The sequence below is a fragment of the Salmo salar genome, chromosome ssa05 (assembly GCF_905237065.1).
Source record: "Salmo salar chromosome ssa05, Ssal_v3.1, whole genome shotgun sequence".
Lineage (NCBI taxonomy): Eukaryota > Metazoa > Chordata > Actinopteri > Salmoniformes > Salmonidae > Salmo > Salmo salar.
The window spans coordinates 15,722,183-15,745,932 of NC_059446.1; the positions used below are offsets into that span (position 1 = coordinate 15,722,183).

A 23,750-nucleotide genomic window follows, 5' to 3' on the forward strand; every position below is an offset into this window, starting at 1 on the left:
AGAACTGATGCATGTTGGATGTAAATATAGAACGATGATGTTGGATGTAAATATAGAACTGATGTCTGTTGGATGTAAATATAGAACTGATGTCTGTTGGATGTAAATATAAAACTGATGTCTGTTGGATGTAAATATAGAACTGATGCATAATGGATGTAAATGTAGAACTGATGTCTGTTGGATGTAAATATAGAACTGATGCATGTTGGATGTAAATATAGAACTGATGCATGTTGGATGTAAATATAGAACTGACGCATGTAGGATGTAAATATAGAAATGATGTCTGTTGGATGTAAATATAGAACTGATGCATGTTGGATGTAAATATAGAACTGATGTCTGCTGGATGTAAATATAGAACTGATGCATGTTGGATGTAAATATTGAACTGATGTTTGTTGGATGTAAATATAGAACTGATGCATGTTGGATGTAAATATAAAATTGATGTCTGTTGGATGTAAATATAGAACTGCTGTCTGTTGGATGTAAATATAGAACTGATGTCTGTTGGATGTAAATATAGATCTGATGTCTGTTGGATGTAAATATAAAACTGATGTCTGTTGGATGTAAATATAGAACTGATGCATAATGGATGTAAATGTAGAACTGATGTCTGTTGGATGTAAATATAGAACTGATGCATGTTGGATGTAAATATAGAACTGATGCATGTTGGATGTAAATATAGAACTGATGCATGTTGGATGTAAATATAGAACTGATGTCTGTTGGATGTAAATATAGAACTGATGCATGTTGGATGTAAATATAAAATTGATGTATGTTGGATGAAAATATAGAAATGATGTCTGTTGGATGTAAATATAGAACGCATACATGTTGGATGTAAATATAGAACTGATGTCTGTTGGATGTAAATATACAACTGATGAATGTTGGATGTAAATAAAGAACTGATGTCTGTTGGATGGAAATATAGAACTGATGTCTGTTGGATGTAAATATAGAACTGATGTCTGTTGGATGTAAATATAGAACTGACGCATGTAGGATGTAAATATAGAAATGATGTCTGTTGGATGTAAATATAGAACTGATGCATGTTGGATGTAAATATAGAACTGACGCATGTAGGATGTAAATATAGAAATTATGTCTGTTGGATGTAAATATAGAACTGATGCATGTTGGATGTAAATATAGAACTGATGTCTGCTGGATGTAAATATAGAACTGATGCATGTTGGATGTAAATATTGAACTGATGTTTGTTGGATGTAAATATAGAACTGATGCATGTTGGATGTAAATATAGAACTGATGTCTGTTGGATGTAAATATAGAACTGATGCATGTTGGATGTAAATATAGAACTGATGTTGGATGTAAATATAGAACTGATGTCTGTTGGATGTAAAAATAGAACTGATGTCTGTTGGATGTAAATATAGAACTGATGTCTGTTGGATGTAAATATAGAACTGATGCATAATGGATGTAAATGTAGAACTGATGTCTGTTGGATGTAAATATAGAACTGATGCATGTTGGATGTAAATATAGAACTGATGCATGTTGGATGTAAATATAGAACTGACGCATGTAGGATGTAAATATAGAAATGATGTCTGTTGGATGTAAATATAGAACTGATGCATGTTGGATGTAAATATAGAACTGATGTATGTTGGATGTAAATATAGAACTGATGTCTGTTGGATGTAAATATAGAACGCATACATGTTGGATGTAAATATAGAACTGATGTCTGTTGGATGTAAATATACAACTGATGAATGTTGGATGTAAATAAAGAACTGATGTCTGTTGGATGGAAATATAGAACTGATGTCTGTTGGATGTAAATGTAGAACTGATGTCTGTTGGATGTAAAAATAGATCTGATGTCTGTTGGATGTAAATATAAAACTGATGTCTGTTGGATGTATATATAGAACTGATGCATAATGGATGTAAATGTAGAACTGATGTCTGTTGGATGTAAATATAGAACTGATGTCAGTTGGATGTAAATATAGAACTGATGTCTGTTGGATGTAAATATAGAACTGATGTCTGTTGGATGTAAATATAGAACTGATGCATGTTGGATGTAAATATAGAACTGCTGTCTGTTGGATGAAAATATAGAAATGATGTCTGTTGGATGTAAATATAGAACTGATGTCTGTTGGATGTAAATATACAACTGATGAATGTTGGATGTAAATAAAGAACTGATGTCTGTTGGATGGAAATATAGAACTGATGTCTGTTGGATGTAAATGTAGAACTGATGTCTCTTGGATGTAAATATAGAATTGATGCATGTTGGATGTAAATGTAGAACTTATGCATAATGGATGTAAATATAGAACTGATGAATGTTGGATGTAAATATAGAACTGATGTCTGTTGGATGTAAATATAGAACTGATGTCTGTTAGATGTAAATATAGAACTGACGCATGTAGGATGTAAATATAGAAATGATGCGTGTTGGATGTAAATATAGAACTGATGAATGTTGGATGTAAATATAGAAATGATGCATGTTGGATGTAAATATAGAACTGACGCATAATGGATGTAAATATAGAACTGATGTCTGTTGGATGTAAATATAGAACTGATGAATGTTGGATGTAAACATAGAACTGACGCATAATGGATGTAAATATAGAACTGATGTCTGTTGGATGTAAATATAGAACTGATGCATGTTGGATGTAAATATAGAACTGATGCATAATGGATGTAAATGTAGAACTGATGTCTGTTGGATGTAAATATAGAACTGATGCATGTTGGATGTAAATATAGAAATTACGTCTGTTGGATGTAAATATAGAACTGACGCATAATGGATGTAAATATAGAACTGATGTCTGTTGGATGTAAATATAGAACTGATGCTTGTTGGATGTAAATGTAGAACTGATGTCTGTTGGATGTAAAAATAGATCTGTTGCATGTTGGATGTAAATATAGAACTGATGTCTGTTGGATGTAAATATAGAACTGATGCATGTTGGATGTAAATATAGAACTGATGCATAATGGATGTAAATATAGAACTGATGTCTGTTGGATGTAAATATAGAACTGATGTCAGTTGGATGTAAATATAGAACTGATGCATGTAGGATGTAAATATAGAACTGATGTCTGCTGGATGTAAATATAGAACTGATGCATGTTGGATGTAAATATAGAACTGATGTCTGTTGGATGTAAATATAGAACTGATGCATGTTGGATGTAAATATAGAACTGATGTCTGTTGGATGTAAATATAGAACTGATGCATGTTGGATGTAAATATAGAACTGATGTTGTTGGATGTAAATATAGAACTGATGTCTGTTGGATGTAAATATAGAACTGATGTCTGTTGGATGTAAATATAGAACTGATGTCTGTTGGATGTAAATATAGAACTGATGCATAATGGATGTAAATGTAGAACTGATGTCTGTTGGATGTAAATATAGAACTGATGTATGTTGGATGTAAATATAGAACTGATGCATAATGGATGTAAATGTAGAACTGATGTCTGTTGGATGTAAATATAGAACTGATGCATGTTGGATGTAAATATAGAACTGATGCATGTTGGATGTAAATATAGAACTGATGCATGTTGGATGTAAATATAGAACTGATGTCTGTTGGATGTAAATATAGAACTGATGCATGTTGGATGTAAATATAAAATTGATGTATGTTGGATGAAAATATAGAAATGATGTCTGTTGGATGTAAATATAGAACGCATGCATGTTGGATGTAAATATAGAACTGATGTCTGTTGGATGTAAATATACAACTGATGAATGTTGGATGTAAATAAAGAACTGATGTCTGTTGGATGTAAATATAGAACTGATGTCTGTTGGATGTAAATGTAGAACTGATGTCTGTTGGATGTAAAAATAGAACTGATGTCTGTTGGATGTAAATATAAAACTGATGTCTGTTGGATGTAAATATAGAACTGATGCATAATGGATGTAAATGTAGAACTGATGTCTGTTGGATGTAAATATAGAACTGATGTCTGTTGGATGTAAATATAGAACTGATGTCTGTTGGATGTAAATATAGAACTGATGTCTGTTGGATGTAAATATAGAACTGATGCATGTTGGATGTAAATATAGAACTGCTGTCTGTTGGATGAAAATATAGAAATGATGTCTGTTGGATGTAAATATAGAACTGATGTCTGTTGGATGTAAATATACAACTGATGAATGTTGGATGTAAATATAGAACTGATGTCTGTTGGATGGAAATATAGAACTGATGTCTGTTGGATGTAAATGTAGAACTGATGTCTCTTGGATGTAAATATAGAATTGATGCATGTTGGATGTAAATGTAGAACTTATGCATAATGGATGTAAATATAGAACTGATGAATGTTGGATGTAAATATAGAACTGATGTCTGTTGGATGGAAATATAGAACTGATGTCTGTTGGATGTAAATGTAGAACTGATGTCTGTTGGATGTAAATATAGAACTGACGCATGTAGGATGTAAATATAGAAATGATGCGTGTTGGATGTAAATATAGAACTGATGAATGTTGGATGTAAATATAGAAATGATGCATGTTGGATGTAAATATAGAACTGACGCATAATGGATGTAAATATAGAACTGATGTCTGTTGGATGTAAATATAGAACTGATGAATGTTGGATGTAAACATAGAACTGACGCATAATGGATGTAAATATAGAACTGATGTCTGTTGGATGTAAATATAGAACTGATGCATGTTGGATGTAAATATAGAACTGATGCATAATGGATGTAAATGTAGAACTGCTGTCTGTTGGATGTAAATATAGAACTGATGCATGTTGGATGTAAATATAGAAATTACGTCTGTTGGATGTAAATATAGAACTGACGCATAATGGATGTAAATATAGAACTGATGTCTGTTGGATGTAAATATAGAACTGATGCTTGTTGGATGTAAATGTAGAACTGATGTCTGTTGGATGTAAATATAGAACTGACGCATAATGGATGTAAATATAGAACTGATGTCTGATGGATGTAAATATAGAACTGATGCATAATGGATGTAAAAATAGAACTGATGCATAATGGATGTAAATATAGAACTGATGTCTGTTGGATGTAAATATAGAACTGATGTCAGTTGGATGTAAATATAGAACTGACGCATGTAGGATGTAAATATAGAACTGATGTCTGTTGGATGTAAATATAGAACTGATGCATGTTGGATGTAAATATAGAACTGATGTTTGTTGGATGTAAATATAGAACTGATGCATGTTGGATGTAAATATAGAACTGATGTCTGTTGGATGTAAATATAGAACTGATGCATGTTGGATGTAAATATAGAACTGATGTTGGATGTAAATATAGAACTGATGTCTGTTGGATGTAAAAATAGAACTGATGTCTGTTGGATGTAAATATAAAACTGATGTCTGTTGGATGTAAATATAGAACTGATGCATAATGGATGTAAATGTAGAACTGATGTCTGTTGGATGTAAATATAGAACTGATGCATGTTGGATGTAAATATAGAACTGATGCATGTTGGATGTAAATATAGAACTGATGTCTGTTGGATGTAAATATAGAACTGATGCATGTTGGATGTAAATATAAAATTGATGTATGTTGGATGAAAATATAGAACTGATGTCTGTTGGATGTAAATATAGAACGCATGCATGTTGGATGTAAATATAGAACTGATGTCTGTTGGATGTAAATATACAACTGATGAATGTTGGATGTAAATAAAGAACTGATGTCTGTTGGATGGAAATATAGAACTGATGTCTGTTGGATGTAAATGTAGAACTGATGTCTGTTGGATGTAAATATAGAACTGATGTCTGTTGGATGTAAATATAAAACTGATGTCTGTTGGATGTATATATAGAACTGATGCATAATGGATGTAAATGTAGAACTGATGTCTGTTGGATGTAAATATAGAACTGATGTCAGTTGGATGTAAATATAGAACTGATGTCTGTTGGATGTAAATATAGAACTGATGCATGTTGGATGTAAATATAGAACTGATGTCTGTTGGATGTAAATATAGAACTGATGCATGTTGGATGTAAATATAGAACTGATGCATGTTGGATGTAAATATAGAACTGCTATCTGTTGGATGTAAATATAGAACTGATGCATGTTGGATGTAAATATAGAACTGCTGTCCGTTGGATGTAAATATAGAACTGATGCATGTTGGATGTAAATATAGAACTGATGCATGTTGGATGTAAATATAAAATTGATGTCTGTTGGATGAAAATATAGAAATGATGTCTGTTGGATGTAAATATAGAACGGATGCATGTTGGATGTAAATATAGAACTGATGTCTGTTGGATGTAAATATAGAACTAATGTCTGTTGGATGTAAATATAGAACTGATGTCTGTTGGATGTAAAAATAGATCTGTTGCATGTTGGATGTAAATATAGAACTGATGCATGTTGGATGTAAATATAGAACTGATGTCTGTTGGATGTAAATATAGAAATGATGAATGTTGGAGGAAAATATAGAACTGATGCATGTTGGATGTAAATATAGATCTGATGCATGTTGGATGTAAATATAGAAATGATGTCTGTTGGATGTAAATATAGAACTGATGTCTGTTGGATGTAAATATAGAACTGATGCATGTTGGATGTAAATATAAAATTGATGTCTGTTGGATGAAAATATAGAAATGATGTCTGTTGGATGTAAATATAGAACTGATGCATGTTGGATGTAAATATAAAATTGATGTCTGTTGGATGTAAATATAGAACTGATGTCTGTTGGATGTAAATATAGAACTGATGTCTGTTGGATGTAAATGTAGAACTGATGTCTCTTGGATGTAAATATAGAATTGATGCATGTTGGATGTAAATATAGAACTTATGCATAATGGATGTAAATATAGAACTGATGAATGTTGGATGTAAATATAGAACTGATGTCTGTTGGATGGAAATATAGAACTGATGTCTGTTGGATGTAAATGTAGAACTGATGTCTGTTGGATGTAAATATAGAACTGACGCATGTAGGATGTAAATATAGAAATGATGCATGTTGGATGTAAATATAGAACTGATGCATGTTGGATGTAAATATAAAATTGATGTCTGTTGGATGAAAATATAGAAATGATGTCTGTTGGATGTAAATATAGAACTGATGTCTGTTGGATGTAAATATACAACTGATGAATGTTGGATGTAAATAAAGAACTGATGTCTGTTGGATGGAAATATAGAACTGATGTCTGTTGGATGTAAATGTAGAACTGATGTCTCTTGGATGTAAATATAGAATTGATGCATGTTGGATGTAAATGTAGAACTGATGCATAATGGATGTAAATATAGAACTGATGAATGTTGGATGTAAATATAGAACTGATGTCTGTTGGATGGAAATATAGAACTGATGTCTGTTGGATGTAAATGTAGAACTGATGTCTGTTGGATGTAAATATAGAACTGACGCATGTAGGATGTAAATATAGAAATGATGCATGTTGGATGTAAATATAGAACTGATGAATGTTGGATGTAAATATAGAAATGATGCATGTTGGATGTAAATATAGAACTGACGCATAATGGATGTAAATATAGAACTGATGTCTGTTGGATGTAAATATAGAACTGATGAATGTTGGATGTAAACATAGAACTGACGCATAATGGATGTAAATATAGAACTGATGTCTGTTGGATGTAAATATAGAACTGATGCATGTTGGATGTAAATGTAGAACTGATGCATAATGGATGTAAATGTAGAACTGCTGTCTGTTGGATGTAAATATAGAACTGATGCATGTTGGATGTAAATATAGAAATTACGTCTGTTGGATGTAAATATAGAACTGACGCATAATGGATGTAAATATAGAACTGATGTCTGTTGGATGTAAATATAGAACTGATGCTTGTTGGATGTAAATGTAGAACTGATGTCTGTTGGATGTAAATATAAAACTGACGCATAATGGATGTAAATATAGAACTGATGTCTGATGGATGTAAATATAGAACTGATGCATGTTGGATGTAAAAATAGAACTGATGCATAATGGATGTAAATATAGAACTCATGTCTGTTGGATGTAAATATAGAACTGATGTCAGTTGGATGTAAATATAGAACTGACGCATGTAGGATGTAAATATAGAACTGATGTCTGCTGGATGTAAATATAGAACTGATGCATGTTGGATGTAAATATTGAACTGATGTTTGTTGGATGTAAATATAGAACTGATGCATGTTGGATGTAAATATAGAACTGATGTCTGTTGGATGTAAATATAGAACTGATGCATGTTGGATGTAAATATAGAACTGATGTTGGATGTAAATATAGAACTGATGTCTGTTGGATGTAAAAATAGATCTGATGTCTGTTGGATGTAAATATAGAACTGATGTCTGTTGGATGTAAATATAGAACTGATGCATAATGGATGTAAATGTAGAACTGATGTCTGTTGGATGTAAATATAGAACTGATGCATGTTGGATGTAAATATAGAACTGATGCATGTTGGATGTAAATATAGAACTGATGCATGTTGGATGTAAATATAGAACTGATGTCTGTTGGATGTAAATATAGAACTGATGCATGTTGGATGTAAATATAAAATTGATGTATGTTGGATGAAAATATAGAAATGATGTCTGTTGGATGTAAATATAGAACGCATACATGTTGGATGTAAATATAGAACTGATGTCTGTTGGATGTAAATATACAACTGATGAATGTTGGATGTAAATAAAGAACTGATGTCTGTTGGATGGAAATATAGAACTGATGTCTGTTGGATGTAAATGTAGAACTGATGTCTGTTGGATGTAAATATAGATCTGATGTCTGTTGGATGTAAATATAGAACTGATGTCTGTTGGATGTATATATAGAACTGATGCATAATGGATGTAAATGTAGAACTGATGTCTGTTGGATGTAAATATAGAACTGATGCATGTTGGATGTAAATATAGAACTGCTGTCCGTTGGATGTAAATATAGAACTGATGCATGTTGGATGTAAATATAGAACTGATGCATGTTGGATGTTAATATAAAATTGATGTCTGTTGGATGAAAATATAGAAATGATGTCTGTTGGATGTAAATATAGAACGGATGCATGTTGGATGTAAATATAGAACTGATGTCTGTTGGATGTAAATATAGAACTAATGTCTGTTGGATGTAAATATAGAACTGATGTCTGTTGGATGTAAAAATAGATCTGTTGCATGTTGGATGTAAATATAGAACTGATGCATGTTGGATGTAAATATAGAACTGATGTCTGTTGGATGTAAATATAGAAATGATGAATGTTGGAGGAAAATATAGAACTGATGCATGTTGGATGTAAATATAGATCTGATGCATGTTGGATGTAAATATAGAAATGATGTCTGTTGGATGTAAATATAGAACTGATGTCTGTTGGATGTAAATATAGAACTGATGCATGTTGGATGTAAATATAAAATTGATGTCTGTTGGATGAAAATATAGAAATGATGTCTGTTGGATGTAAATATAGAACGCATGCATGTTGGATGTAAATATAGAACTGATGTCTGTTGGATGTAAATATAGAACTGATGCATGTTGGATGTAAATATAAAATTGATGTCTGTTGGATGAAAATATAGAAATGATGTCTGTTGGATGTAAATATAGAACTGATGTCTGTTGGATGTAAATATACAACTGATGAATGTTGGATGTAAATAAAGAACTGATGTCTGTTGGATGGAAATATAGAACTGATGTCTGTTGGATGTAAATGTAGAACTGATGTCTCTTGGATGTAAATATAGAATTGATGCATGTTGGATGTAAATGTAGAACTTATGCATAATGGATGTAAATATAGAACTGATGAATGTTGGATGTAAATATAGAACTGATGTCTGTTGGATGGAAATATAGAACTGATGTCTGTTGGATGTAAATGTAGAACTGATGTCTGTTAGATGTAAATATAGAACTGACGCATGTAGGATGTAAATATAGAAATGATGCATGTTGGATGTAAATATAGAACTGATGCATGTTGGATGTAAATATAGAAATGATGCATGTTGGATGTAAATATAGAACTGACGCATAATGGATGTAAATATAGAACTGATGTCTGTTGGATGTAAATATAGAACTGATGAATGTTGGATGTAAACATAGAACTGACGCATAATGGATGTAAATATAGAACTGATGTCTGTTGGATGTAAATATAGAACTGATGCATGTTGGATGTAAATATAGAACTGATGCATAATGGATGTAAATGTAGAACTGCTGTCTGTTGGATGTAAATATAGAACTGATGCATGTTGGATGTAAATATAGAAATTACGTCTGTTGGATGTAAATATAGAACTGACGCATAATGGATGTAAATATAGAACTGATGTCTGTTGGATGTAAATATAGAACTGATGCTTGTTGGATGTAAATGTAGAACTGATGACTGTTGGATGTAAATATAAAACTGACGCATAATGGATGTAAATATAGAACTGATGTCTGATGGATGTAAATATAGAACTGATGCATAATGGATGTAAAAATAGAACTGATGCATAATGGATGTAAATATAGAACTGATGTCTGTTGGATGTAAATATAGAACTGATGTCAGTTGGATGTAAATATAGAACTGACGCATGTAGGATGTAAATATAGAACTGATGTCTGCTGGATGTAAATATAGAACTGATGCATGTTGGATGTAAATATTGAACTGATGTTTGTTGGATGTAAATATAGAACTGATGCATGTTGGATGTAAATATAGAACTGATGTCTGTTGGATGTAAATATAGAACTGATGCATGTTGGATGTAAATATAGAACTGATGTTGGATGTAAATATAGAACTGATGTCTGTTGGATGTAAAAATAGATCTGATGTCTGTTGGATGTAAATATAAAACTGATGTCTGTTGGATGTAAATATAGAACTGATGCATAATGGATGTAAATGTAGAACTGATGTCTGTTGGATGTAAATATAGAACTGATGCATGTTGGATGTAAATATAGAACTGATGCATGTTGGATGTAAATATAGAACTGATGCATGTTGGATGTAAATATAGAACTGATGTCTGTTGGATGTAAATATAGAACTGATGCATGTTGGATGTAAATATAAAATTGATGTATGTTGGATGAAAATATAGAAATGATGTCTGTTGGATGTAAATATAGAACGCATACATGTTGGATGTAAATATAGAACTGATGTCTGTTGGATGTAAATATACAACTGATGAATGTTGGATGTAAATAAAGAACTGATGTCTGTTGGATGGAAATATAGAACTGATGTCTGTTGGATGTAAATGTAGAACTGATGTCTGTTGGATGTAAAAATATATCTGATGTCTGTTGGATGTAAATATAAAACTGATGTCTGTTGGATGTATATATCGAACTGATGCATAATGGATGTAAATGTAGAACTGATGTCTGTTGGATGTAAATATAGAACTGACGTCAGTTGGATGTAAATATAGAACTGATGTCTGTTGGATGTAAATATAGAACTGATGCATGTTGGATGTAAATATAGAACTGCTGTCTGTTGGATGTAAATATAGAACTGATGCATGTTGGATGTAAATATAGAACTGATGCATGTTGGATGTAAATATAGAACTGCTATCTGTTGGATGTAAATATAGAACTGATGCATGTTGGATGTAAATATAGAACTGCTGTCCGTTGGATGTAAATATAGAACTGATGCATGTTGGATGTAAATATAGAACTGATGCATGTTGGATGTAAATATAAAATTGATGTCTGTTGGATGAAAATATAGAAATGATGTCTGTTGGATGTAAATATAGAACTGATGTCTGTTGGATGTAAATATAGAACTGATGAATGTTGGATGTAAATATAGAACTGATGTCTGTTGGATGGAAATATAGAACTGATGCATGTTGGATGTAAATATAGAACTGATGCATAATGGATGTAAATGTAGAACTGATGTCTGTTGGATGTAAATATAGAACTGATGCATGTTGGATGTAAATATAGAAATTACGTCTGTTGGATGTAAATATAGAACTGACGCATAATGGATGTAAATATAGAACTGATGTCTGTTGGATGTAAATATAGAACTGATGCATAATGGATGTAAAAATAGAACTGATGCATAATGGATGTAAATATAGAACTGATGTCTGTTGGATGTAAATATAGAACTGATGTCAGTTGGATGTAAATATAGAACTGATGTCTGTTGGATGTAAATATAGAACTGATGTCTGTTGGATGTAAATATAGAACTGATGCATGTTGGATGTAAATATAGAAATGATGTCTGTTGGATGTAAATATAGAACTGATGTCTGTTGGATGTAAATATACAACTGATGAATGTTGGATGTAAATAAAGAACTGATGTCTGTTGGATGGAAATATAGAACTGATGTCTGTTGGATGTAAATGTAGAACTGATGTCTCTTGGATGTAAATATAGAATTGATGCATGTTGGATGTAAATATAGAACTTATGCATAATGGATGTAAATATAGAACTGATGAATGTTGGATGTAAATATAGAACTGATGTCTGTTGGATGGAAATATAGAACTGATGTCTGTTGGATGTAAATGTAGAACTGATGTCTGTTGGATGTAAATATAGAACTGACGCATGTAGGATGTAAATATAGAAATGATGCATGTTGGATGTAAATATAGAACTGATGAATGTTGGATGTAAATATAGAAATGATGCATGTTGGATGTAAATATAGAACTGACGCATAATGGATGTAAATATAGAACTGATGTCTGTTGGATGTAAATATAGAACTGATGAATGTTGGATGTAAATATAGAACTGACGCATAATGGATGTAAATATAGAACTGATGTCTGTTGGATGTAAATATAGAACTGATGCATGTTGGATGTAAATATAGAAATTACGTCTGTTGGATGTAAATATAGAACTAACGCATAATGGATGTAAATATAGAACTGATGTCTGTTGGATGTAAATATAGAACTGATGCTTGTTGGATGTAAATGTAGAACTGATTTCTGTTGGATGTAAATATAGAACTGACGCATAATGGATGTAAATATAGAACTGATGCATAATGGATGTAAATATAGAACTGATGTCTGTTGGATGTAAATATAGAACTGATGTCAGTTGGATGTAAATATAGAACTGATGTCTGTTGGATGTAAATATAGAACTGATGTCTGTTGGATGTAAATATAGAACTGATGTCTGTTGGATGTAAATATAGAACTGATGTCTGTTGGATGTAAATATAGAACTGATGCATGTTGGATGTAAATATAGAAATGATGTCTGTTGGATGTAAATATAGAACTGATGTCTGTTGGATGTAAATATACAACTGATGAATGTTGGATGTAAATATAGAACTGATGTCTGTTGGATGGAAATATAGAACTGATGTCTGTTGGATGTAAATGTAGAACTGATGTCTGTTGGATGTAAATATAGAACTGACGCATGTAGGATGTAAATATAGAAATGATGCATGTTGGATGTAAATATAGAACTGATGAATGTTGGATGTAAATATAGAAATGATGAATGTTGGATGTAAATATAGAACTGATGCATGTTGGATGTAAATATAGAACTGATGTCTGTTGGATGTAAATATAGAACTGATGAATGTTGGATGTAAATATAGAACTGACGCATAATGGATGTAAATATAGAACTGATGTCTGTTGGATGTAAATATAGAACTGATGCATGTTGGATGTAAATATAGAACTGATGCATAATGGATGTAAATGTAGAACTGCTGTCTGTTGGATGTAAATATAGAACTGATGCATGTTGGATGTAAATATAGAAATTACGTCTGTTGGATGTAAATATAGAACTGACGCATAATGGATGTAAATATAGAACTGATGTCTGTTGGATGTAAATATAGAACTGATGCTTGTTGGATGTAAATGTAGAACTGATGTCTGTTGGATGTAAATATAGAACTGACGCATAATGGATGTAAATATAGAACTGATGCATAATGGATGTAAATATAGAACTGATGTCTGTTGGATGTAAATATAGAACTGATGTCTGTTGGATGTAAATATAGAACTGATGTCTGTTGGATGTAAATATAGAACTGATGCATGTTGGATGTAAATATAGAACTGATGTCTGTTGGATGTAAATATAGAACTGATGTCTGTTGGATGTAAATATAGAACTGATGTCTGTTGGATGTAAATATAGAACTGATGTCTGTTGGATGTAAATATAGAACTGATGCATGTTGGATGTAAATATAGAAATGATGTCTGTTGGATGTAAATATAGAACTGATGTCTGTTGGATGTAAATATACAACTGATGAATGTTGGATGTAAATAAAGAACTGATGTCTGTTGGATGGAAATATAGAACTGATGTCTGTTGGATGTAAATGTAGAACTGATGTCTGTTGGATGTAAATATAGAACTGACGCATGTAGGATGTAAATATAGAAATGATGCATGTTGGATGTAAATATAGAACTGATGAATGTTGGATGTAAATATAGAAATGATGCATGTTGGATGTAAATATAGAACTGACGCATAATGGATGTAAATATAGAACTGATGTCTGTTGGATGTAAATATAGAACTGATGAATGTTGGATGTAAATATAGAACTGACGCATAATGGATGTAAATATAGAACTGATGTCTGTTGGATGTAAATATAGAACTGATGCATGTTGGATGTAAATATAGAACTGATGCATAATGGATGTAAATGTAGAACTGCTGTCTGTTGGATGTAAATATAGAACTGATGCATGTTGGATGTAAATATAGAAATTACGTCTGTTGGATGTAAATATAGAACTGACGCATAATGGATGTAAATATAGAACTGATGTCTGTTGGATGTAAATATAGAACTGATGCTTGTTGGATGTAAATGTAGAACTGATGTCTGTTGGATGTAAATATAAAACTGACGCATAATGGATGTAAATATAGAACTGATGCATAATGGATGTAAATATAGAACTGATGTCTGTTGGATGTAAATATAGAACTGATGTCTGTTGGATGTAAATATAGAACTGATGTCTGTTGGATGTAAATATAGAACTGATGTCTGTTGGATGTAAATATAGAACTGATGCATGTTGGATGTAAATATAGAACTGCTGTCTGTTGGATGTAAATATAGAACTGATGCATGTTGGATGTAAATATAGAACTGACGCATGTTGGATGTAAATATAAAATTGATGTCTGTTGGATGTAAATATAGAACTGCTGTCTTATGGATGTAAATATAGAACTGATGCATGTTGGATGTAAATATAGAACTGATGCATGTTGGATGTAAATATAGAACTGCTGTCTGTTGGATGTAAATATAGAACTGATGCATGTTGGATGTAAATATAGAACTGATGCATGTTGGATGTAAATATAGAACTGATGTCTGTTGGATGTAAATATAGAACTGATGCATGTTGGATGTAAATATAGAACTGATGTCCGTTGGATGTAAATATAGAAATGATGTCTGTTGGATGTAAATATAGAACTGATGTCTGTTGGATGTAAATATAAAATTGATGTCTCTTGGATGAAAATATAGAAATGATGTCTGTTGGATGTAAATATATAACGGATGTCTGTTGGATGTAAATATAGAACTGATGTCTGTTGGATGTAAATATAGAAATGATGAATGTTGGATGTAAATATAGAACTGATGCATGTTGGATGTAAATGTAGAACTGATGCATGTTGGATGTAAATATAGAACTGAGGTCTGTTGGATGTAAATATAGAACTGATGCATGTTGGATGTAAATATAGAACTGTGATGTTGGATGTAAATATAGAACTGATGTCTGTTGGATGTAAATATAGAACTGATGTTGGATGTAAATATAGAACTGATGCATGTTGGGTGTAAATATAGAACTGATGCATGTTGGATGTAAATATAGAACTGCTGTCTGTTGGATGTAAATATAGAACTGATGGAACTGATGCATGTTGGATGTAAATATAGAACTGATGTCTGTTGGATGTAAATGTAGAACTGATGCATGTTGGATGTAAATATAGAACTGATGTCTGTTGGATGTAAATATAGAACTGATGCATAATAGATGTAAATATAGAACTGATGTCTGTTGGATGTAAATATAGAACTGATGAATGTTGGATGTAAATATAGAACTGATGTCTGTTGGATGTAAATATTGAACTGATGTCTGTTGGATGTAAATATAGAACTGATGCATAATAGATGTAAATATAGAACTGATGTCTGTTGGATGTAAATATAGAACTGATGTCTGTTGGATGTAAATATAGAACTGATGTCTGTTGGATGTAAACATAGAACTGATGCATGTTGGATGTAAATATAGAACTGATGTCTGTTGGATGTAAATGTAGAACTGATGTCTGTTGGATGTAAATATAGAACTGATGCATGTTGGATGTAAATATAGAACTGATGCATGTTGGATGTAAATATAGAACTGATGTCTGTTGGATGTAAATATAGAACTGATGCATAATAGATGTAAATATAGAACTGATGTCTGTTGGATGTAAATATAGAACTGATGAATGTTGGATGTAAATATAGAACTGATGCATGTTGGATGTAAATATAGAACTGATGCATGTTGGATGTAAATATAAAATTGATGTCTGTTCGATGAAAATATAGAAATGATGTCTGTTGGATGTATATATAGAACTGATGTCTGTTGGATGTAAATATAGAACTGATGTCTGTTGGATGTAAATATAGAAATGATGAATGTTGGATGTAAATATAGAACTGATGCATGTTGGATGTAAATATAGATCTGATGCATGTTGGATGTAAATATAGAAATGATGTCTGTTGGATGTAAATATAGAACTGATGTTGGATGTAAATATAGAACTGATGTTGGATGTAAATATAGAACTGATGTCTGTTGGATGTAAATATAGAACTGATGTTGGATGTAAATATAGAACTGATGCATGTTGGGTGTAAATATAGAACTGATGCATGTTGGATGTAAATATAGAACTGCTGTCTGTTGGATGTAAATATAGAACTGATGGAACTGGAACTGATGCATGTTGGATGTAAATATAGAACTGATGTCTGTTGGATGTAAATGTAGAACTGATGCATGTTGGATGTAAATATAGAACTGATGTCTGTTGGATGTAAATATAGAACTGATGCATAATAGATGTAAATATAGAACTGATGTCTGTTGGATGTAAATATAGAACTGATGAATGTTGGATGTAAATATAGAACTGATGTCTGTTGGATGTAAATATAGAACTGATGTCTGTTGGATGTAAATATAGAACTGATGCATAATAGATGTAAATATAGAACTGATGTCTGTTGGATGTAAATATAGAACTGATGTCTGTTGGATGTAAATATAGAACTGATGTCTGTTGGATGTAAACATAGAACTGATGCATGTTGGATGTAAATATAGAACTGATGTCTTGGATGTAAATGTAGAACTGATGTCTGTTGGATGTAAATATAGAACTGATGCATGTTGGATGTAAATATAGAACTGATGCATGTTGGGTGTAAATATAGAACTGATGTCTGTTGGATGTAAATATAGAACTGATGCATAATAGATGTAAATATAGAACTGATGTCTGTTGGATGTAAATATAGAACTGATGAATGTTGGATGTAAATATAGAACTGATGCATGTTGGATGTAAATATAGAACTGATGTCTGTTGGATGTAAATATAGAACTGATGCATAATAGATGTAAATATAGAACTGATGTCTGTTGGATGTAAATATAGAACTGATGAATGTTGGATGTAAAAATAGAACTGATGTCTGTTGAATCGGAAAGGGTGTTTTCTCTGCTGATTTTGTAGTTTTTTGCGACTTCCCCATCTGTGGACTCTAGTCTCCAGGGTAATGGGGCAATAAAGGCCTCGACCATACATCTGACTCCTCATAACCTCACACACAGGCAGCGGTGTAAAGTACTTAAGTAAAGATACTTTAATGTACTACTTAAGTAGTTTTTGCGTATCTGTACTATACTTTACTATTATATGTTTGGCAACTTTTACTTTTACTTTACTACATTCTGTAATAAAATAGTGTACTTTTTACTCCATACATTTTCCGTGAGACCCAAAAGTACTCGTTACATTTTGAATGCTTAGCAGGACAGGAAAATGGTCCAATTCACACACTTATCAAGAGAACATCCCTGGTTATCCCTACTGCCTCTGATCTGGCGGACTCACTAAACACAAATGCCTTTCCTGTAAATTATGTCTAAGTGTTGGCGTGTGCAACCTGGCTATCCATCAATAAAAATAAAATAAAATTGTGCCGTCTGCTTTGCTTAATATAAGGAAGGAAGTTGAAATGATTTATACTTTTACTTTTGATATTTAAGTACATTTTAGCAATTCCATTCACCTTTGATACTTAAGTATATTTAAAACCAAATACTTTTAGACTTTTACTCAAGTAGTAATTTACTGGGTGACTTTCCCTTGCGTCATTTTCTACTTACTCAGGTTTGAGATTCGAGTACTTTTTCTACCGCTGCGCGCACACACACACACACACACACACACACACACACACACACACACACACACACACACACACACACACACACACACACACACACACACACACACACACACACACAAGCGCATGCACACAAAAAAAGCTTTTAGGAAGCGAGAGAGAAAGACACAACTACCAAAATACACCCTCTCTCACTGCCCACATCTCTCATACTGAGGCTCACTGCCCACATCTCTCATACTGAGGCTCACTGCCCACATCTCTCATACTGAGGCTCACTGCCCACATCTCTCATACTGAGGCTCACTGCCCACATCTCTCATACTGAGGCTCACTGCCCACATCTCTCATACTGAGGCTCACTGCCCACATCTCTCATACTGAGGCTCACTGCCCACATCTCTCATACTGAGGCTCACTGCCCACATCTCTCATACTTAGGCTCACTACGATTTTTATTTTCCCATTCCATCCTGCTCTCTCTCTCTCTTTCACGCTCCCTCTCTCCATCTTTTACTAGAGTAACTCAGTGAGAGTAAAGAGAGATCTATTCTCATCTTCTTTCCATAGCTCATCTCCTTTATACGCCTGCCATTGCTCTGCTAGAGATATCTCTATCATTTAAACTGGTCTCAAATCAGTGATAATGCTCCAGCGGCCTGCTGAGTCTCTGTGTGTCTGAGTTCTTTATCTGTTCCCAGACCTGTGTATGTGTCCAAGCACCATGCTGTGACTGTGGGCTTTGAAAGAAACTAAGTGGTATGCTCACACAACAATTCCCACAGCACCACGCCAGCCAACGAGCCACATGGGGTGTAGTATCAAATCAGACTCCTTGTTACAAATCCAAACCAGGCTACATGCAACACAGCTGCTGATATTGATGAACTGCAATCAAACCAGATTGATCAGGAATTGATCAACATTCTGTTCCCCACAGGTGAGCAGGGAAGCAAACACAAACATGATTATATGTGAGCGTGTGTGTGAGTGTGTGTACTCTACCTACCTATAAAGTAAGACAGTATTATAGCCAGCAGGCTGAGTGTGTGTACTCTACCTACCTATAAAGTAAGACAGTATTATAGCCAGCAGGCTGAGTGTGTGTACTCTACCTACCTATAAAGTAAGACAGTAGAATAGCCAGCAGGCTGAGTGTGTGTACTCTACCTACCTATAAAGTAAGACAGTATTATAGCCAGCAGGCTGAGTGTGTGTACTCTACCTACCTATAAAGTAAGACAGTATTATAGCCAGCAGGCTGAGTGTGTGTACGCTACCTACCTATAAAGTAAGACAGTATTATAGCCAGCAGGCTGAGTGTGTGTACTCTACCTACCTATAAAGTAAGACAGTATTATAGCCAGCAGGCTGAGTGTGTGTACTCTACCTACCTATAAAGTAAGACAGTAGTATAACCAGCAGGCTGAGTGTGTGTACTCTACCTACCTATAAAGTAAGACAGTAGAATAGCCAGCAGGCTGAGTGTGTGTACTCTACCTACCTATAAAGTAAGACAGTATTATAGCCAGCAGGCTGAGTGTGTGTACTCTACCTACCTATAAAGTAAGACAGTATTATAGCCAGCAGGCTGAGTGTGTGTACTCTACCTACCTATAAAGTAAGACAGTATTATAGCCAGCAGGCTGAGTGTGTGTACTCTACCTACCTATAAAGTAAGACAGTATTATAGCCAGCAGGCTGAGTGTGTGTACTCTACCTACCTATAAAGTAAGACAGTAGTATAGCCAGCAGGCTGAGTGTGTGTACTCTACCTACCTATAAAGTAAGACAGTATTATAGCCAGCAGGCTGAGTGTGTGTACTCTACCTACCTATAAAGTAAGACAGTAGTATAGCCAGCAGGCTGAGTGTGTGTACTCTACCTACCTATAAAGTAAGACAGTATTATAGCCAGCAGGCTGAGTGTGTGTACTCTACCTACCTATAAAGTAAGACAGTAGAATAGCCAGCAGGCTGAGTGTGTGTACTCTACCTACCTATAAAGTAAGACAGTAGAATAGCCAGCAGGCTGAGTGTGTGTACTCTACCTACCTATAAAGTAAGACAGTATTATAGCCAGCAGGCTGAGTGTGTGTACTCTACCTACCTATAAAGTAAGACAGTAGTATAGCCAGCAGGCTGAGTGTGTGTACTCTACCTACCTATAAAGTAAGACAGTAGTATAACCAGCAGGCTGAGTGTGTGTACTCTACCTACCTATAAAGTAAGACAGTAGTATAGCCAGCAGGCTGAGTGTGTGTACTCTACCTACCTATAAAGTAAGACAGTAGTATAGCCAGCAGGCTGAGTGTGTGTACTCTACCTACCTATAAAGTAAGACAGTAGTATAGCCAGCAGGCTGGCTGTAGTAATGGCCGACACGGCAGCACATTTCCAGCTGCAGTACTTAGACGGCTTGTTGAGCTTGAAGGCAGAGCGGGAGAAGGTGTTTCTGGGTAATAGGCGAGGGGGCGGAGAGTAGACCGTACCAGAGGTCAGAGGGTAACCAGGAGAGGAGCTACTGAAGAGAGGGGTCGTCCCCGACGACGTCTTAAACAGGAAGTGCCTGAAGAGAGAGAGGGGAGAGAGAGAGAAAGAAGGAAAGAGAGATGTTCGTTTTAGTTGGACAGAAATTCTACACACAGAGGTTCAAAACACACACAGTCAAAACACAAAGAAACCTCAAAGAACTAGAGAGAGATATGAGGCCAGAGATTGAGAGTCAATTGCTCTCAGATGTGAAGGAAATACTCATGCACGCACACACACACACACGCACACACACACACGCACACACACACACATGCGCACAAAAAACACACACACACACACACACACACACACACACACACACAAACGTCCCACTGGGCACACACTGGTTGAATCAATGTTGTTTCCACAACATTTCAATGAGATGACATGGAAACAACGTGGAATTAGACGTTGAATTGACTCTGTGCCCAGTGGGGTGTGCCTTTACCCAATTTCACTTTTAAGGAAACTTTAATGATAGCTTTCCACTGCGTTATTTTCTATATCCTTGGTCTGAGTCGAGATTCTATTCTGACGGTAACAACTCAAGGTCTCTCTAAACCTACCCCTGTCCTCTTTCCCCACCTTCGCTCTCTCTTTCTCTCTCATCCATCTCCCTCACTCTCTCTTTCTCTCTCATCCATCTCCCTCGCTCTCTCTTTCTCTCTCATCCATCACCCTCCCTCTCTCTTTCTCTCTCATCCATCTCCCTCGCTCTCTCTTTCTCTCTCATCCATCTCCCTCCCTCTCTCTTTCTCTCTCATCCATCTCCCTCGCTCTCTCTTATCTATCACCCTCGCTCTCTCTTTCTCTCTCATCCATCTCCCTCGCTCTCTCTTTCTCTCTCATCCATCTCCCTCGCTCTCTCTTTCTCTCTCATCCATCTCCCTCCCTCTCTCTTTCTCTCTCATCCATCTCCTCGCCACCTCGCTCTCTCTTTCTCTCTCATCCATCTCCCTCGCTCTCTCTTTCTCTCTCATCCATCTCCCTCCCTCTCTCTTTCTCTCTCATCCATCTGCCTCGCTCTCTCTTTCTCTGTCATCCATCACCCTCCCTCTCTCTTTCTCTCTCATCCATCTGCCTCGCTCTCTCTTTCTCTCTCATCCATCACCCTCGCTCTCTCTTTCTCTCTCATCCATCTCCCTCCCTCTCTCTTTCTCTCTCATCCATCTGCCTCACTCTCTCTTTCTCTCTCATCCATCACCCTCCCTCTCTCTTTCTCTCTCATCCATCTCCCTCGCTCTCTCTTTCTCTGTCATCCATCACCCTCGCTCTCTCTTTCTCTCTCATCCATCTCCCTCCCTCTCTCTTTCTCTCTCATCCATCTCCCTCCCTCTCTCTTTCTCTCTCATCCATCTCCCTTGCTCTCTCTTTCTCTCTCATCCATCTCCCCAGTGAGGTCAGAGCTAAGGGATCGGATCAGAGAAGGATTTTACCCATCATCCCCCACTCATACTCTCCATTATCCTCTGTTAACACCACACCTGCTGTTCACCTTGAATACCCTCCTCCTCTTCTCTTCTTCTCTACTATTTTCCTCATCCTGTCCTTCTCAACAGTAGCATCTGTTTCACTCGACCGTCCTCCTCTCCTCTCTAACTTCCTTCCATCTCTCCTCACCTCTCTACCTTCCTTCCATCTCTCCTCCCCTCTCTACCTTCCTTCAAACTCTCCTCTCCTTCTCTCTACCTTCCTTCTCTCTCCTCTCCATCTTCCTTCCATCTCTCCTCTCCTTCTCTACCTTCCATCTCTCCTTCTCTACCTTCCTTCCATATCTCCTCTCCTTCTCTCTACCTTCCTTCCATCTCTCCTCTCCTTCTCTCCACCTTCCTTCCATCTCTCCTCTCCTTCTCTCTACCTTCCTTCCATCTCTCCTCTCCTTCTCTTTACCTTCCTTCCATCTCTCCTCTCCTTCTCTCTACCTTCCTTCCATCTCTCCTCTCCTTCTCTACCTTCCATCTCTCCTCTCCTTCTCTACCTTTCTTCCATCCTCCATCTCTCCTCTCCTTCTCTCCACCTTCCTTCCATCTCCCCTCTCCTTCTCTACCTTCCTTCCATCTCTCCTCTCCTTCTCTACCTTCCTTCCATCTCTCCTCTCCTTCTCTACCTTCCATCTCTCCTCTCCTTCTCTACCTACCTTCCATCTCTCCTCTCCTTCTCTCTACCTTCCTTCCATATCTCCTCTCCTTCTCTCTACCTTCCTTCCATCTCTCCTCTCCTTCTCTCTACCTTCCTTCCATCTCCCCTCTCCTTCTCTCTACCTTCCTTCCATCTCTCCTCTCCTTCTCTCTACCTTCCTTCCTTCCATCTCTCCTCTCCTTCTCTCTCTACCTTCCTTCCATCTCTCCTCTCCTTCTCTCTACCTTCCTTCCATCTCTCCTTCTCTCTACCTTCCTTCCATCTCTCCACTCCTTCTCTCTACCTTCCTTCCATCTCTCCTTCTCTCTACCTTCCATCCATTTCTCCTCTCCTTCTCTCTACCTTTCTTCCATCTCTCCTCTCCTCTCTACCTTCCTTCCATCTTGTC

General features: G+C 35.1%; 1 protein-coding gene across 1 annotated transcript in view; it reads right to left on the minus strand.

Moving 5' to 3' along the window:
- Nucleotides 1-23,750, minus strand: part of LOC106604330 (teneurin-2) — a 299,583-nt gene that overhangs the window by 148,484 nt on the left and 127,349 nt on the right. Inside the window, exon 3 of the mRNA XM_045717935.1 lies at nt 21,019-21,257. Within this exon, the coding sequence (XP_045573891.1) occupies nt 21,019-21,257 (239 nt within the window). The remainder of the gene's footprint in view (nt 1-21,018; nt 21,258-23,750) is intronic.